This window comes from Mytilus californianus, unplaced genomic scaffold, assembly GCF_021869535.1.
Source record: "Mytilus californianus isolate M0D057914Y unplaced genomic scaffold, xbMytCali1.0.p SCAF_8, whole genome shotgun sequence".
Classification (NCBI taxonomy): domain Eukaryota; kingdom Metazoa; phylum Mollusca; class Bivalvia; order Mytilida; family Mytilidae; genus Mytilus; species Mytilus californianus.
This window is the reverse complement of record NW_026262734.1, coordinates 45,217,781-45,236,432: the sequence shown is the minus strand read 5'-3', so window position 1 is coordinate 45,236,432 and position 18,652 is coordinate 45,217,781. Positions and strand designations below refer to the sequence as shown.

The 18,652-nt window shown below is 33.7% G+C and overlaps 1 protein-coding gene across 5 annotated transcripts in view; it reads right to left on the bottom strand.

The window, feature by feature from the left end:
• The window catches only part of LOC127712709 (thiamine biosynthesis multifunctional protein ThiED-like), a 33,107-nt gene extending 14,820 nt beyond the window's left edge, over positions 1–18,287 (bottom strand). Inside the window, exons 1-5 of one of the 5 annotated variants that reach the window (XM_052219311.1) lie at positions 18,062–18,274; positions 15,349–15,577; positions 12,105–12,243; positions 8,826–9,018; positions 7,688–7,966 (exon numbers count right to left, since the gene is read on the bottom strand). In XM_052219311.1, the coding sequence (XP_052075271.1) occupies positions 7,778–7,966; positions 8,826–9,018; positions 12,105–12,243; positions 15,349–15,547 (720 nt within the window). In that variant the 5' untranslated portion in view covers positions 15,548–15,577; positions 18,062–18,274 and the 3' untranslated portion in view covers positions 7,688–7,777. Of the gene's footprint in view, positions 1–11; positions 163–7,687; positions 7,967–8,825; positions 9,019–12,104; positions 12,244–15,348; positions 15,578–18,061 lie in introns of those variants that run through there. The other 4 variants (XM_052219307.1, XM_052219308.1, XM_052219309.1 and 1 more) reach the window with 4 other exon arrangements.
• Between the last annotated feature and the right edge of the window lie 365 nt (positions 18,288–18,652).

Here is an 18,652-nt window from a genome sequence, read left to right as displayed (position 1 = left end):
AATATCCTTACCTTTTACTAAACAAGTTTACAGACTGGGAATATATTCCGATCCTTTTGTACGCATACACTTGTAGGAAATGAGACTCATATCCAACTTACGTAGGATTACTTTCGTTTTTCTAAGAAATATTATGACTCCTTCCGAAGAAATGTCAATTTTCTACAAAGTGATGTAAGCAAAATCCGTTAACAGGATTTATAAAAGTGTGTTTTAAGAGGATGTTTTGACGAGCTAAACATGAATACTTGAAAATGTCAAGGTCCAAATCTTCGTCATCTTATGGTTTATTGTACATGTATATATAAAACTCGGTTTTTAGTGATAAGTTATACTTCTTAGTCTAAAGGCTTACTATTCATTTTTAGACTTAGGAAAGAATTAGGCTGGAAAAAATAGGATATATTTTTTGAAGGAAAATAAGTCGTTAAAAGAATCGAATGTCCAGTTTCGTCCAATATGCTTGTTACTGTACAAGTTGTATCATCAGCTCAGTAGTCAGTACTTCGGTACTGACATGATTTATAACAAACCTTTCTAAAATTGTCCGTTTATAAATTTTGAAATTATAAAGAAACTAAGGTTTCAACTCCCTTTGGCAAAGTTGACCTTAGATGAATTTGACTATTTGTTTTATGTATTTTTGTCATATAGCGCTTCAACTGTTTCGGTATTTATACATCCCTCGGATTTCAAATGTTTGGCTTTGAACTTGAAGGTAAATCCAGAAAAGCGCTTCGGACGTATGAAATTATTAAACATGTTGTTTTCAATTTTTTGTAGCATTGCCCGTCTAGAAGTAGCATATCTATCACGTCGGTCTTTTGTGTACACTAAAACAGGTAGATGCAAGGAATTACAATAGAAAAAATATACATTTAAAAAAAAATAGAATATTGGTATGATTGCCAGGGATACATATACGGAATCATCCCCAAGGGTGACTGGGGAATAGAAGTATGGTCACCATTGGTCTTCCTCCGACCGGCAGTAAAACCCTTGCTAAAGTGGGGCGTCCGTTTGGCTGTGCGGGATGTACAAATTTGCAGCCACGTCCGGTCAGAATGGGGACGTTAAATCCGATGCCTCGTGTAAAGAGAGTGCCACGCTCTTTGTACGTTAAGAACCCTTCCAACAACTCTTTGAGGGGTCCGTAGCTGACCTGTTGCAAGGCTAAATTTCTGTCCCTATCCAATATACCCTCATTTCCCGTGGCACTCTAAATTTCACCGACCTTAATCCCGGACGCCCCTCTTACAGAACCTACCTATTGTATTTGTTGTTAATTTGTTCTGGTCCTGAATATGCATGAAATATTTGCCACTGGACGTTAAGCAACCAACAATCAATCAATCAATCATATACGGAATCACTATGCGTTCAATTTTTCTGTGTATAGATATAATTTAACATAGGATAATATGATAGCTATGAAATATAAAATACAATAAAATAATCATAGTAACAAACACACGTTTTAAATTAGCAAACACTCATAAGCAAATTTAGCGAAGACATTTTAAAAAGACACAGTGTCATGTAAATATCTAAAATTTGCAGAAGTGGATCGATGCAAATAACCAACTTTTCAAAACGTAGGCTTCTTTGTTTTATGAATTTAAAGACAACGGTTTTTTGGGATGGGAATATATGTATAAGCTTCGTGTCTTTGATGTCTTTTTCATAACTTATATATTGCACGCCCAAGTTCAGATCTCAGACACTCACCAACCTCAATCTTGCAAATAAAGTAGGTCATTCGGACCTGGAGTTTACGCTAATAAATGTAAATTGAGATTGGGGTCTAAATTGGGGCTTCAGATGCTATATGTTATCTAAAATTTGCAGAAGAGGATCAATGCAAATAACCAACTTTTCATACTGTAGGCTTCTTGGTATTAAGAGTTTGAAGAAGACAGTTTTTTTTTGGATGGGAATGTATGTATGAGCTTCGTGTCTATGATGACTTTTTCATAACTTATTTTGCACGCCCAAGATCAGATCCCAGACACTCACCTACTTTCAATCTTGCATATAACGTAGGTCATTCGGACCTGGAATTTACTAATTTTTTAATTAATTTAAATTGAGATTCAGGTCTTAATTCAGTCTTCAGATACTATATGTTATCTACAATCATAAGAATTCATGTACAAATGAATTTAGGAAAGTATATGAAGTCTTCTCCGTTTAACCTATTAAACAATAAATATATAACAGCATGCATACATTACATATCATTACAACATTTGTATAAATTGGACAGAAAATGTAAGCGGTGCAAAAGAAGAGGAAGAAAAAAAAAGATAGAACACAAAACATAACAACGAAAAAAAATAACTGTGTGTGGTCATGTTTAACTATCTAAACAATAAGGAATCTGTTCGACCTTCTAATAAACTCAAACACATGTTTAAAGATATTTTAATTTTTCTCCTGAGTAATAGTTGTATATTTAATGGACAGTTATTATGAGTTAAAATTTTCCAAAAAGCTTACTTCGTATTTCTGAATAAAATATACGTTTAAAAAAGAAATGATGCGAACCTGCGCGATACACACCGCAGCGGCTAGACGGATCAGAAATGATATTAACTCTATACATATCATAATTTTAAAAGTAAGCAGAACATCGAAGTTGGTTAAGAATAATATTGAGTTTGCGACTTCAAAACTCATATTGTTTCGGCATGTATTTATTAATATTGGGATTTAAGTTTTTTAGTTTCGTTTAAAGTTTTCCTATTGTTTCTGCTTCACGAGTTGAAGCATCAAGGCTATTCCGTGGACGTATAGTTGATGGTATAAATAATTTACTAGTTTATGCGAGTCTAACAGCAGGCAGTTTAGTTCAATTTTGTCAAAAAAAAGCGAAGAAACATCACTGATGAATTATTCACTTCCAAGTGAATAATTCGACCTCATTGAATCCGTATTCATGTGACCTTCAATTTAACCCCTTACCTAGAGATTGGTTACGCATGTATTAGACGTGTTCAGACATTTAAAGGAGAAGAATGTCAACATTGAAAGTGAAACAAAGGTGAACCATTTCGTTGACTGATTCGATCCACAAAACAATCATTCTTAAACAAGTAAAAACGATGATTAACTTATTTATTTAACCTGTAACATGAAATCAAACAGACCTAGAAAAATCCAATCCACGTGGTCGCAATCTATTTATATTCATGTTTATGTTGATATCGGGTTATGTGACCATCGGCAGTTTTCGGAAGTCATCTCGATGATTAATTAGGTGGTGTTTAGACTAAAATACACACGAAATGTTGATATATATATAATCGTCCATGCATGTTAATTGTTTATTTCAGACTTACTGTAATTTGGATATACGTATGTTATAAATCAAATATGAGAATTTGAGTCAAATTGGTGTACATGAATTTGACAGCTAATGCCCCTTTAACATCGTCAGAGAATTCTATATTTAGGACGACATCGGACGATATCCTTCCCGAACAGGTAGGGATGTAATTAAATGAACTTTAGAGCAAACGCCTACAGTTCAACCATGTATGATGACCATTGATGTTACCGATTCTTTATAGTGTTTTTGATATATTTATATATATGTAGGACCTGAATATACGAAGAATTAAAGACATGACATCCACTGAGGGTTGTGATGGATGGATAGATGGATGAATGGCTGTTTAACATCCAGTGGAAAATTAAATGCATCTCAGGACAAAGAACATGATAATGTGATATGAATATAAACTCTGATTTGTTCTAGACCGACATGCTGATCAAGAAATGTTTAACGTGCTTGTTCACAAGGTAACAATCGACAGGAAAACATGTCACCCTATCCGGATACATTAATCTGACTATGAGCCGATAGCCGCGTGCTCCGCAGAAAAGCAGCAAATACCAATTCTCAAGTCTTTGATTGGACCCCTCCCCCCTAAAGGTTCGAACCAACAACCTCCCTCATTCGAATTGTGATGTATGAAGAATCATATCTAACTACTTGTTTTATTTAACGTGGTATATGTGCACACTTAATAATTCACGTCGCTTGTTCTAAAAGAGTCAAGAGAAGGATCACCATGTGAGCAAACAAAGAGCTATACTAAGTTGCAAAACTTTTGAATTAAAAAATTGTGTTTTACAAAAGATTGAAGTAGTCATGTTTAATCTCTAGAGTTTGGGTAATACTTGTCTAGTATAAGGTATAAGGTATGGTTACATAAACTAAATAATATTTCACAAGAATGGTACCTACACCTCCATCAATAATTGGAATAATTTTATTTCTTGCAAGTTCAGCAGGATTGCCACAAAGCGAAGTTGCAATTGCAGAACAAGCAAAATCAAAAGGATATAGAACTGGATTAATAGGTAAAAACATTTCTCTAATTCTTAGCCAATTTATCCTTTTCTCGACCGGTTGATTATTTTTCTTAATCAACGTGTGGTTCGTTTGATCTCAGTTCTTCGTTGGTCATAATTCATTTATGACGTAAAACTTTCTTGCTTTCCTCTGAATTTCCTATTGTGACATCACATAAAAATGCGACCATGGTTGATGATGTCACATAAGAACACGTCTTTTTGCAGATCATTGAAAAGGAAAGATAAAGTTTGTCTACATATAACAAATAAATAAATCATTAGAGGAACAGGTTCCACCACCGAATCTCGTGAAATACGATACTCGACAAGCCTCGGGTGGAGAAATATCGTATCACATTCGATGCATTGGTAGAATCTATATAAACACACTAAATATGTTTTGTATTGAAATCAAGAATATATGTCAATAGGATACCATACCCCGCTCGCACTTGCATGTTCTGTGAACCATTAACTCTTCACCAAGTCTCTCATTTGGCATATAATTAAAAAGTTAACGAAATAAGGAACATGTGTACTTAGTTTCAAGTTTATTTGACCTTAACCAAAACTTTAACCTACCTTTAATTTTCAACCCACCTTAAACCAAAGCTTTAAACTATCATATTTCCATGTTCAGTGAATCGTAAAATCTGGGTCGAAACCTAATTTAGTATATATATTAAACAGTTAATTTCAAATGAGCATGTGTATTTAGTTTAAAGTTGTTTTGACCAAAAGCTACCCTGAACCAAAACTTTAACATACCTTAAACCAAAGCTTTTACCTAATACAGGACGGACAAACTATAAGGCGGACGACCGCAAAGACAGAATAACACGACCGTCAACTTTCGTAGATTGAGAATAAACAAATATTTGATAAAAAAAAATGCATATGCCTTGGCTTCTTGCAGACGGGATGTTGCATCTAATTTTTGCGGTTGTGTTACAACTATGTTTGCCATTGTCGTTTTAGTTTTTAGTTTTTTTGTTATTGTTTGTTTTCTAGTGGTGGTATACGTTAGAAAATACGACAAATACCAGTATATACTAAAAGGAAATTCACCAATACATTATCATGAAAGTCTACAGTATACCACGACGTACTACTGTAACCTATTATTTCTTATTTATTAAGTTATATATGTAACTTTTAGGTTTAAAATTTTTTTTTTAAAGTAAGATTGCAACTCCCTCAGGCAAAGTTGACCGTATATGGATCTGGCTATTAGGTCTTTTTTGGACATATAGCTCTTCAACAGTTTCGGTTCTTATACATCCTTCGGCTTATATTCCTGATGAAGGAAAATCCAGAGAAGCGCGGAAGCCTGAAAGTTATGATGTGTTGTTTTCATTTTCTTATGTGTAAATATAATTTCCTTCTTGTTATTGTGGCGGAAATTAACAAACCTTTGTACAAAACAAGAAAACTGACACTTTAAAAATATGTTATATAACAGTTCCCTGTAAAATTTTGTTCATAATACAGTCACCATGTCCGTTTTTATATTGTCAATTTCATAGTAATATACAAGCCCGTACCAAGTCAGGAATACGACAATTGTTATCTATTGTAATATACAAGCCCGTACCAAGTCAGGAATACGACAATTGTTATCTATTGTAATATACAAGCCCGTACCAAGTCAAGAATACGACAATTGTTATCTATTGTAATATACAAACCCATACCAAGTCAGGAATACGACAATTGTTATCTATTCGTTCCGTTGATTGGTATAGTCCAGCATTCGCTTGAGGTACAAGTCAAATCGACATCTATTCAAAATGGCACCTATTTAAAGTCATTTCGGCATTTGTTAATTCAACTAGCACCTTTTACCGTTTTCTTTCCTTTTTATTTGAGATAGTTTTTCGTTTTTTTATATATTTGTTTTTTGGCAGAACTTAAAATTTCAGAGGTTCATTTCGTTCATTGGTAAGACCTCAGCATATGTAATTAAGCAGTAGGAGTACACAATTAATCACTAGTTGGATTTTTGTTTGACGTTTACTCCATACTCTTTTAATAATGTTTTGATTTGTTAACACTTTAAAAACTTATGAACTTATATCAATTACAAACAATAACCCGTTTGTTGTTTTAACAATTTTCAGGAGGTTTTTGATCTTTTATGATTAAAAAAAAAAATTAAACAACGAAGCCATTACACCAGCTGTTGTTTAATCCACAGATGGGGATAAAAACTACATTAATCATTGTAATTTAAATTGTTTTTATCTGCATTGCCTGTCTACTTGTATAAAATGAATAATATTGACACCAATCTTATAACCCATGTGTACTAGTGATTTCCTGTTGTCACGAAATAGAGGTTCCTTTATAATATAAGTTCCAATAGGAACAGATATTATGGCCCCATTGTTTATAACATTGGAAACTTGCAAAACAAAATGTTAATTATGGGTGCCGAAATAACTACCTCGGGAGCCAGATGAACCAGGTCCCGATTTGGCTAGGTGTCGAATTGATTATAACAGGTGCCGATTTGACCAGGTGCCGATTGAACCAGGTGACGAAGTGACTATAATTCGCTGAATTGGCTACTTGTGTCAATTTCTTCATTCCAGTTATGTTTTTTATACCAATGAGTGGTACGATTTTCTATAGCCTCACTTTGGGTATATTTCGCAATCCAAATTTCCTAACACAAAGTCATAGTATAAACATGATAAATAACATGAATAATAAATTCAAGGTTTTCTAATCACTGAAATTTGTGACATACCGGAAGATAATGTGGTCATCATAGAATCGCAGAAAAAACATATCGACTTAATTATGCTTGTTAAATTACTCGAATTTCGCCGTTTCTGTATCTAATGCTTTCTGGATAATATTTTCAAAAGCGTACACCAAAACGCTGAGATTGGTTTAAAACTTTCTAAAAAATGATAATTGAACAAATGAAGTTACGTTATTTTCATTTTGGTGTACGAATAATGAGATTATTCATAGTCCTTTACATTCTGAAAAACCATAAACTTTTGTCCTGACCCAATCTTATACTTCGTCGGTAGGACTGTCGAGCAGTGAGCCAGAATCCCAGGCTAGAAAACCCGAATTTTGCAACAGAAAGTTTTGAATAAAACAAAATTATCGCCGTGTTTACCGGTAACGGAAATAAACAAATTCCGGAAATCGATAATTTTTGAAAATATAAAAAAAATCGGGGCGGGGTGATTCCAGAGGAGCGGGCGGGGATGAAAATCTATCAATTAATTTTAATTGGCCTATGTAAACAAACGTCTTTTTCCATTGACCATCTAACATTAGCGATAGTCATATAGAAACACACAAATTCTATTCCACCTTTATTATTTAATCTGATTTACAGTTTCTTTGTATTTTTCATCTTCATATGATGAGTAAAAAAAACAGCTGAATGTCTTCATATCGGTACAGAACCAAAAAAGCTAGCTTCGCCATTCATGCATTTGGAATAGATACTCAGAGCCTTCTTTTCATCTATTTCTTGCTTTGAAAAAGCAGCATTTACACGGACCTCCAACTTCTTATATCCTTCATAAGTAGGATCAAAATTTGAATTGACCCAGTCAGTGTATGCCCCAAAATTATGCTACAATTAAAAAAGAAAATATCATAGAAAGACTTCTTTTCTTTTCAGAAGGCAGTATAATTCATTGTGAATCGGCTGGTGCACAAAACATATAGAAATCATTTTCTAATGATATAACAATGTACGCGTACGTCTATAATGTATGCTAGAAACAATGTAAGAGATTTTTTCAAAAGCAGTAAAGGGGAAAAATCATTAAAATCCAAGTATGCATTTACAATTTGATAACTCTGAAGGTAGGAAAATAAATTATTCCAACATCATAGATAATTTCCATATGCATAATATTATTCAATTTTAGACAATAAGAATTTAACAAAACATTTAAAAAAAAAGTTGTCAATTTGCTCTAATGATTTATTTTACACTATTTATATCAGCATGACCCATTTATTTTTTTTTTATATCATAGGGTTTCGGTGTAAACAAATTTACAAAGTGTTATTTTCAAATTGACTATATATCAACTTTATAGCGACCAATACCAGCTACTTATACCGTTTATCACAATCTGTTTGGAATAATTAGAATCTTTCTGCGTCTGTTCTTCTTTCAAAAAACATATTTTCGACAAAAAAAAGGTTCTAGACTATCGCATTATATTAAATACTTATTTCATATATATAATAATTGATTTTGCATGATGTTTTCTCTGCAGAAAGATTTTTTACGGTGGATAAAATTTTCTTATGAATATACGCTTAAGTACAAAAGAATGAGGAGAGAGTTCACGTGTACGTTGAAATACGACTATAAAAAAAATGAGATGTAGAGTATACGTCAATCAGTTTATTTTATCTGCAAATTGGACATGAAAACGTAAACAGGAATCTTTATATTAGGAATAAACTGTAGATACCCTTGCTGCAGTCAATTGTTGTCCAAGCCATGGCCACAAACGTCCGCATGGAATCAATGCAACTAACATGTAATATGCATCATCCTTAGATGCCACATCCGCCACAGTATCAACATATTCTTGACATTCTTTTCCCAAATCGATGGCCTTTCCATCTCTTATATGCCATTTGTCAAATAAATCTTCGTAATAGCTGGAATAAAAGCGATTTTTAAGGTATCTTGCCATGTCACTAAGAATATGACAAGTTGCGGTATAAACACGTAAACTTGGTATAAAAATAATAGGAACTACGTGTATTTAAAATGGGGTGAAATATCTTAAAACTTGACAAATGTTTGCATTGTTTAAACATTTAATAAAAGCCATCAGCTATACTTAGTGAAATGAGACCTTTTGCTCTAAAGTTAGGTTACAAAGTTACATGCGCAACATGACGGGTGCCACATGTCGAGCAGGATCTGCTTACCCTTTCGGAGCACCTGAGAACACCCCGGTATTTGGTGCGGTTCGTCTTTTTCAGTCTTTAGTTTTAGATGTTGTGTTTTGTGTACTGTTGTTTGTCTTTGGGTCGTGTTTCTTATTTGGCCATGGCATTTTCAGTTTGTTTTCGACTTATGAGTTTGAATATCCCTTCGTTATCTTTCGTGTCCAATTTTTACAAAGAAAGGAGATACGAAGAGGCAATTTAAAAAAGTTAAATAGTCGACTGAAATCATCTTTTTGAAATAAACGACTTATTCAAAGTTTTACTGTGGACAAAAATCACTTTTTGATTGATGCAGTGGTTTTACAAGTTTCTTCGTTGATTGTTTGCTTTTACATCGCGTGAGCATAATCCAAAAATAAGAAGGAGCAATCGAAACATTAGCGATGTAGGTTCACATGGACAATACTTTGTGAAATTTCCAATCATAAATGTCTGGAGATTAATAGATAATATGTTGTTTTGATAGAAAACACCAAGTATGTTTTTTGAAGAGTGGCTTTATAATTGTATTTCAACTTTGATTGAGACCTACTTCATTTGAGTGAGAGAAAAAAACAAATCATCAAACATTGCCTTCATGGATATCAAAATATCAAACTTGGACAATATAATCACATGATATAATAAACATATCAATTACCCAAAGTTTTATAGCAATCGCCCCTTTTATTGTTGATCTTATTTTGTTTAACTTTCTGTCTTCAATAATAGTGGGGCCAGTTTGAAGTTATCGTAACGGTTTTATATATAAAAAAAATAATTGGAAGCAATTGTTATATTCAAGGATTTTTTTTATAATTTCTCATTGAATTTTATGTCAAGTTTTCTACATTTTAACAATACAGTGGCGTCCATATTTGATGGCAATTAGAAATTGTTTTCCTTGATTGTCCAAGTTTGACAATTTGATATCAATGAAAGCCATGTTTGATGATCATCGGTTTATAAAACTTCATAAAAAACTTTCATTAAGGTATTAGTTGCAGTTTGGCAGCAATTTGAACTTCACACAATTAAAATTTTGTTTATTTAAGATATATAATATTTTTTTTTCTATTTTAGTAATAGTGGTAGACATGTTTGAAGTCATAATTCGTGAGCCGCTTTATACATTGCCAATTCTCCCGAATAGTTTTTTGAATGATTTTTGTGCATATTTTTCGTTTCCGGGTCAGAGTAGTACCCATGTCTAAAATTGTTTGAGTAATCCACCATATTCCTGTAATGCTTAATAAAAAATGAAATATGTATCCAAATTTTGTAGCAATTCGCCCTTAACAATTTTTTTGTTAAATGGTGGTTGTTATCATCAGCCATAATTCTAAATAGGTATTCTCAAAATATCCAGAGAATGGTAAGAATTGGTCTACCACGAGATATTTTCCAAATTGATTATTGACTGTTTTTTCCCATAATTAGTGATTTTAGTACCATTGACTACAATATCAAATAATGGTTGGAACAACGATTCTAAACGGCCCTCAAATTAGTTTAATTTATCCAAACTTTGTTACCAATCGGCTAAATAACAAGCTGTTCAAACACATCTGGGTTCTGACGAAAATAGTGTCACTAGTGGAGCAGACATTGCTGACCCTTCTGGAAAATGTGAGTTATTTGGTGTGGTTCGATTTATTGTTTTTACTTTTTGTTTAGCTGTGTGTGGACTGATGTCAGTCTTATTCCTCGTTTTTATTTTTAGCAATGGAGTAAGTTATCTCCCCTTCGGTATCTTCGCCATCTTTATTATACACCCTTTCATTTAAAAAAACGACCAGAATATGGAATAAAGCAGGACAGTCAAAACCGACCAAGTTAATTTTCTTGATATTAGAATATGTCTAATTTTTTAATGAGTCCATTTCAATGTGTGCTTACATCATATATATATTTCAGAGAACCTAATATTAAGGATACGACCGATATTAGAAGTCCTGCTTCATATCTTGATGTTTTCCTCGACATTGACATAGGTGGGGAACTTCAAACTAGAATCAATGACGAACGTGATGATTTGAACGTTCCAATTGTCAACTTCCTTTTCCTTAGCAGTAAAATACCCTCTGCTCAATCGTATGGCGTTTACATTTCTCATTTAATTTGTTATGCTAGTGCATGTTCACACTATACGGACTTCTTTAATAGGGTGTGCTCCTAACAGAAAAACTGCTTTAACAGAGTTATGAGGAAGATTGACTTAAATCGACACAACATAAGTGTTACGGTCACCATCAAGAATTGGCCAATACGATGTATCAGTGTCCCAACTACAAAATGTAACTAGCGACATGTTTTTGTCTTCTTACCAGTAGAATCGTGTGTTCTGAAATTTTACCGATTGTATCCTATTCTCGATTGTGACATTTTGACTGAGTGTAAATTCGCATGACGGCAATGCATGCATAGCATGAGACGCATATAAAGGCTGTACAAAGTCAGTAATATGGCAGCTGTGTTCCATTCGTTTCGTTTGTTGATATAGTCTTAATTAGATTTTAATATGTTTTATGGACTTCCATCTTGTTGAATTAACCTTGGAATTCTGTATTTTTGTTAAAAATTGGTTATAATGTCGATGCATCCGGTCTCGCTCCTTTATGAGTTCATGCGATTCCCTCAGTTTTTGTTCATTGCCTTGATTTCCTTCTTCCTAATCGATTTACGAGATTTAAACATCGAAAACTACTGTCGGATTAATTTACAAGTATATCGATAAAGAGAAATGACATTTCAGACTAGTAGCAAAGTAATATTGTTTTATGGATAGTTTAAGCTAAAAATAAGCATACTTATAATAATACCTTTTGTAATCAGTCGATTCATGTTCTAAAAATATTTTTAATGGACCCATTTCTTCTCGTTTCGCAGCCACTGAAAGAGATTCCTGTGCTTTTTGGCAATAAACTGCATCTTGCACTGTGTAAGCCCCTAAACACAGAGAAATTACACTAACAGTAAAAGAGAAAAACAAAACATTGAAAATTTTGAATTCGTATAAACCGGTCTACATATACTTGCTGTCTATGTTTCTTTGCTGATATTTTCAATATTTTCTTTCAATTTAGCTTTGTTCTCCTAGATTCGTTTTATTTTTATTATCTCATTTTTGTAAAGGGTTATTGTTCATAAAATATGCATCTGTGATATATCTTGTGCAAGGCAATTGCAAATTGTCTCCTATCAACATGTAAATCTCAACTAAGATACCAGGCTAATAATATTTGGACGCCAGATGCGTGTTTCGTCGACATAAGAATCATCAGTGGCGCCAGAATCAAAACAGATGGAAGGCTAAATCACATAAAAAGAGGAAATGCATTAAAAACCGATAATTCCGCAAAATACCGCTAAGGGAATCTATGCCTGGGGGTAGAAAAACATTAATGTTTCCAATAATTTAACATTTTATAAACAGTAAACTGACAGAAAATGAACATATCAATGATATTTTATGTCAAAACAAAGGGACTGACTACTGTGCTGGTGATATCCATGGTGGTTGATTGACCCAGTAGTTGTAAAAAAACTTCAAAAATACCAGGCTCATAATTTTTGGTACGCCAGACGCGCGATTTTCGAAACCAGTTACCAATTTGTATAAATGAATAGTAAAAAAAAATCAATCATAATTCAATGAAATTTTGTAGATTTAGTATAAGAATATTACATCTGCAAAACTACATTAATGATTTATTTTTTTCTGAAAATTCATTTTAGCAAATTCATCCATTAAATCTGTTGTTTCGGATAACCAAGGTACGTGCATGCTTGTATAATAAACATAATACCTGAAAAGGAGTAGGTTCACGAAGGGTTAAAATTGGCCCTAAGATTTTGATGTTTTTTTAATCAGGCCAAAATAGTACAAATTTCACATAGAAATAGTTGTGATATTACTATCAATACAAAATAACTTCCTTTTGGCACATCACATTAAAAATGACGAAGTATTGAATCTTTAAGTATGCATTATTTGTGTTGTAACATCAGTTTTGGTTAAATTTTCAATAATTCTTAACAGTTTTTTGCATAATTTAGTTTGGCTGCCACCAATGATCTAGAAAGTTTTTGTGTCTATGGATTCATTATCACATTGGCAACTTTTGGCTACAGAACATTTTGGATCCTAGGTTGCGGCCAAGGGTTTCCTCTAGCTTTTAGTTACGAACAATGCACAAAATCATCGTATTTTGACAATATATCCAAAATGTGCTGATGCTGAAGCCAAGAATGTACTCTTATAAAGGAATTTATTTTAAAAAAGAAGTAATGCTTTTGAAATAGATCATTAAAAACCAAATTATCGAAATTTAAAAATTTTAAGATAAAGTTGAAATTCAAGGCCATATTTGGCCTAAAGTTAAACTTGTCCTTTGGGTGTTTGTCGAGTATATAATTATGCGGATTTTACAACTTATGAATGCACTACGAATCAGACAAATATGATGTACGCATGGAAATCTCGTCCCAACCTGCTGAATTCCGATAATTTCCATGAGGAATTTTAGGTCAATTTCAAGAAGAAGAAAACACCTTGTCTGCATTCATCCTTCATTTACCATGTAAATTTCTAAATATTTTTGTTGACATACAACTTTGATATATGAAATCAACAGTATTTTTCTATTTGATTTGTGTAATATGTTATTATAAGTGCCATAAATAAAGGCAACAATAGTATACCGGTGTTCAAAAGTCATAAATCGATCGAGGGAAAACAAATCCATAACCAAGAAGTTACACTCGATGTGTTTTTTTCATCAACAATAAGCAGTTATACATTACTTAACTATATATTTTTTCTATGGGGTACACATGAATTAAAACACCACAACTAATCCCTGCTATCAATGTGCATCATAACATATCAGGTTACAGGTGCTCCGTAAGGTTGGGCAGATACTGCTCTACTAGTTACACCCGTCATATTGTTCATGGCAGGTAAAGTTCGGTTTCAGTCGCATTATGCGATTACATAATCGAGGAATAGGGGACTGGATTGTGGCATCGATATTAAGAACATACCCGTAAGCATTTGTGACATAGGTATTCAATAACGATCAAATAATTATGGCGTTCGTTTAACTCTCGGAGAGATGACCTCAATTTTTCCAATATGATACCTTGGTGAAATAGCCTTCTTAAAACGGTTTAGAAATAGATATGCACACAGACATTTACTTTCATATTGTATAAACAAATGTGAAAAAAGCACACAGACATTTATTGTCATGTTGTATAAACAAATATGAAGACAACGATCTCCTCTTTGTTTAAGATGATTGCTTAGGAAACTAAACGTTTCCCCAAAATCAGAGGGTGCCAACCTGCACTTAAATCCTTACAGTAGTCATTTTCATCACGTAAACTACAGTCCTTGGATGGTGTAAACTTCCCACTAACACCATTCACCATTACATCATTCACCATAGAACATTACATCATACACCCTGTGCCATTACACCATACACGTTACACCTTTGCACCATACACCTTACACATTACACCATAATGCAATTTAATTTCAAAGAAAGCGTGCGACTACAAAATTATTCATTTATTTCAAAAAACGAATTTTGATCACAATATTGTAAATTAATGTATAAAATTAAAAATCAGTTCTTATCAATATTTTGCATAGTTTTAAATGTCGTACACCATTCATTCACACCATTCCCGATCGCACGTTACACCATTACACCATACACCATAGCACCATACACCTTCTACCATTGCACCATATGTCATACATCATTACCTCATACACGTTTTTTTGGGAAGTTTACACCATCCAAGGGCTGTAAGATCTAACCAGTTGTTTTACTTGTACGTCATAAAAAAGTATAATCAACATACGATATATTTTAGTCCCAAGATTTTGTGAAAATTGGTACCCACTTAATATTATAATTACATCATATGTAAGGTCCCTCTGAAAATACACCGTGCGTTAGTCGAATTAACTGAGCATAACACTTGATAAATTTCCGACGCCCGAAGCGCTTTTTAAATTGTTTGATTAAATTATCTTACCAAAAGACGTTGGATGGAGCATTCCACCTTTAACACCTTGAACAAAGTTGGTGTTTAATGCTTTCATCCTTGTGTCTTTAGTTTCTGTCCACAGCCTTTCACAGAAATCGTAATCATTACATGGTTTGTCGGAAAGTGTACACTGTAGAAGTTTACTGACGGCAGCGCCACTGACACACCTTGGACTGGCTTTCCACATGACTTATCACAATAAAGTTGCTTTGCGAAACTGGATGGAGTGTGTAATATTTACAATTAGATAATATTTAGCTAAACTGTTTTGATATTGGAATTGGAATTTAAATCCTGTTTTACGCTAGTTTAAAAATATCTGTATGTTTAAATGTTAAATTTGGGAAAAACCAACATTTACATATTCAGTACAAAATCAGTGTGTTATTAAAGCCCTCGTCACACTAGACCAAGACCATGAAGATCCCACTACGGTCAATAAAAAATAAGATCGCGGTGAGATCGCGGTGACATCGTGGTATGGTCGGCTTGAATATTCAATATTTCATAGTTTTCAAGTTCATACCGCGACCTTGCTATAATCCTGATAAGATCCTGCTACGATTCCGCTTCGAAAGTAACACGTTCTAGTTACGATCTTGTCACGCTCTTGCTATGTCTAATAAGACCTTACCACGACTTACACGATCTCCGTACGCTTCTACCAAGACCTTCCCGATCGCATTACGATCTCAATACGACTCCACTACGCTTCCAATAGGTTGTCACTACGCTCTAGAATTATATGGCTTCATCAAATAAGTTCTCAACTCAAATGCGTCGTCATCCACTCCAAGATGAAGTATGACATGTTCAGAGCGTCATTCGGTAAGGAATCTGTTTCTGTAAATCCAACAGTCTTATCTTCAAAACACTCCGTTAATTCTGCCGCGTTGCGTTGTAAACCTGGGCGTCCGACATGGAACCATATCCTCCTACATCTATCCATAAAAAATTGTAGTCTGTATCCACCAAGGAAACGAGCACTCATGAAAATAAACCATTATAGTTATGAAACAAGGATCCGCTTTTAGGCGGCCTTCTAATAGCAAATTGCTTTCCATCGAGTGCGCCACAAGCGTGTGGCACGTTTCATCTTCTCTGAAAATCGTTTGGTTCTGTTGGACAGGATATGACTTCATCTTTATATTCCTGTACAATTGCCTGGCAAACCTCAGGAATAAAAGTACTTATGGTATTGCGCGACTCTGAAATCGTAGTGAACGGTTGGATACCTATCGCCAGAAGTTTAGTGCCTTTCTGAATGGGGTGTCTATCTTTTGAATTCGAGGACTTACTCTGTTCAAAAGTTCATCAAACATTTCTGGAGGCATCCTAAAAAATCAAAGAATGACTGTTGATCCTCCATCCTTAATTCTTCCATAAGTCGGACGTAATGCCCAAACTGGAGTCTACTTTCAACAGAAAGCCAAGGGTGCACCCAACAGGACCTAAGCTGTCTAGTATGTCTTCTCCTACAAGTGTAGCCTGACCAGCCAAAATCGACACAGTGCAGCTGAATTAAAGATTACAGAAGTAGGTTTTGCTCATGTGTGTCCATGTTGAAACTACAGGTAGAAGTTATTGCATCCGTTTATTTTTATATCAACAGAATGAGGTGCAATTATCGTGGCTAGGACGTAGTAGTATCGTAGTAAGGCCGTACTAAGGATGACAAGCGCGTAGTAGCAGCGTACTTATATCGTAGTAAGGTCGCAGCGAAATCTTTTCCATTGGCTTCCCGATTGCACCACGATTTCCAATACAATGCTTCTACGCCCATCCCGATCTTACTACGTCCTAACTACGACCTTCCTACGCTTCAACTACGACAAGTGTTGGCCACGACTGCACTACGAATGTTTTGAGCATGTTCAAAGTTCGTCGGGACCTCCAAGATCATGAAGACCTTGGCACGTACTTACCACAACCACCACGATCTTACTACGACTTCCAAAATTTTTCATAATTTCTGAGGTTGTAGCGGAATCGTGGTCCTAGTGTGATGGGGGTATTAACACTATTTCTCTTTCTTCATGACACAATTTTGTTCATTTGGCAATTATTTTATAAATAGTAAAGGAAAATTTATGAGTTCAGTTAAAATTGTATCAATTCTCCAAATCAAAGAATGTAAGCAAAATCTGCATACTAGTTTCTGGAAAATAATCTGTGACAAATTGCATCCCATCGTTGAAATATGACCATCACCTCTTAAACAAACTGCAAGTTCATAAGTTTAAAATTCCTTCAAACAGTTTCAAAATAACAGAACTGCCATATAAACTGCAAACTTCCAAAAATACACAAGTAATTTGTTCTTCACGAAATTTGCATAATTGTTTTTTTTAATCTATAGTAATAACAATAAGGATAACAATTCAATTCTAATTTTGTTGCAATTAGCAAATATAAAAAAAACCTACTAAATTTTGACACGCATTTTCGCACAAAATACGTATAAAATAGTAAAATAAATAAGCGTTAAAAATTAACATGAAATTAATTTTAAGATTTCGGATAACATGTTTTGAATATCAAATAAATTGTTCTTGTTTAATAGTACTTCCCCCAACCCACCACACATACACACACATTATTATATTTCCCTTATGTTAAGATGAATTAAAACTCAAATGTCATTTTAATATGATTACCTGAATGTTAAATACACGTTAACAAACTAAATGTATGATCTTACCTACTGCCAAATAAGTTTACAAACTGCACACTCTTCCCTATCCTTTTACATGCATAAAGTGTAACGTGTAGGATATGAAACTCCTTTCCAATAAAGGGTTACTTTCATCTTCGAGGAAAAATTATGACTCCTTTAGTACAATTGTCAATTTTCCAGAAATACATGTAAACGAATTCCGTTTAAAGGGTTCATACAAGTGCATCTTAAACAGGATGTTTTGACGAGTTTAACGAGAATAATTGAAATGTCAAGGTTGAAATCTTCGTCATCTAATGATTTATTGTAAATATAAAGCTATATTGTTAGTGTTATGTTATACTGCTGATTAATTATTTTTAGACTGAGCGAAGAAAAATAGCCGAAAAATAATAGGAACTATTTCTTTTTATAGTAAAGAAGTCGTTAGAAGAATTGAGTGTCTAGCTTGCTATTGCATGAGTTGTAGCATTACCTATCGAGAAGTATCATACCTATAACTCTGTCTTTTGTGTAATTTTAAACAATTAATTGCAAGGACTTTACGCTCAAGCCAAAAAAAAAAATGAATACATGGATAAATAAACGGAATCTCTGCAATTTAAAATTTTCTAG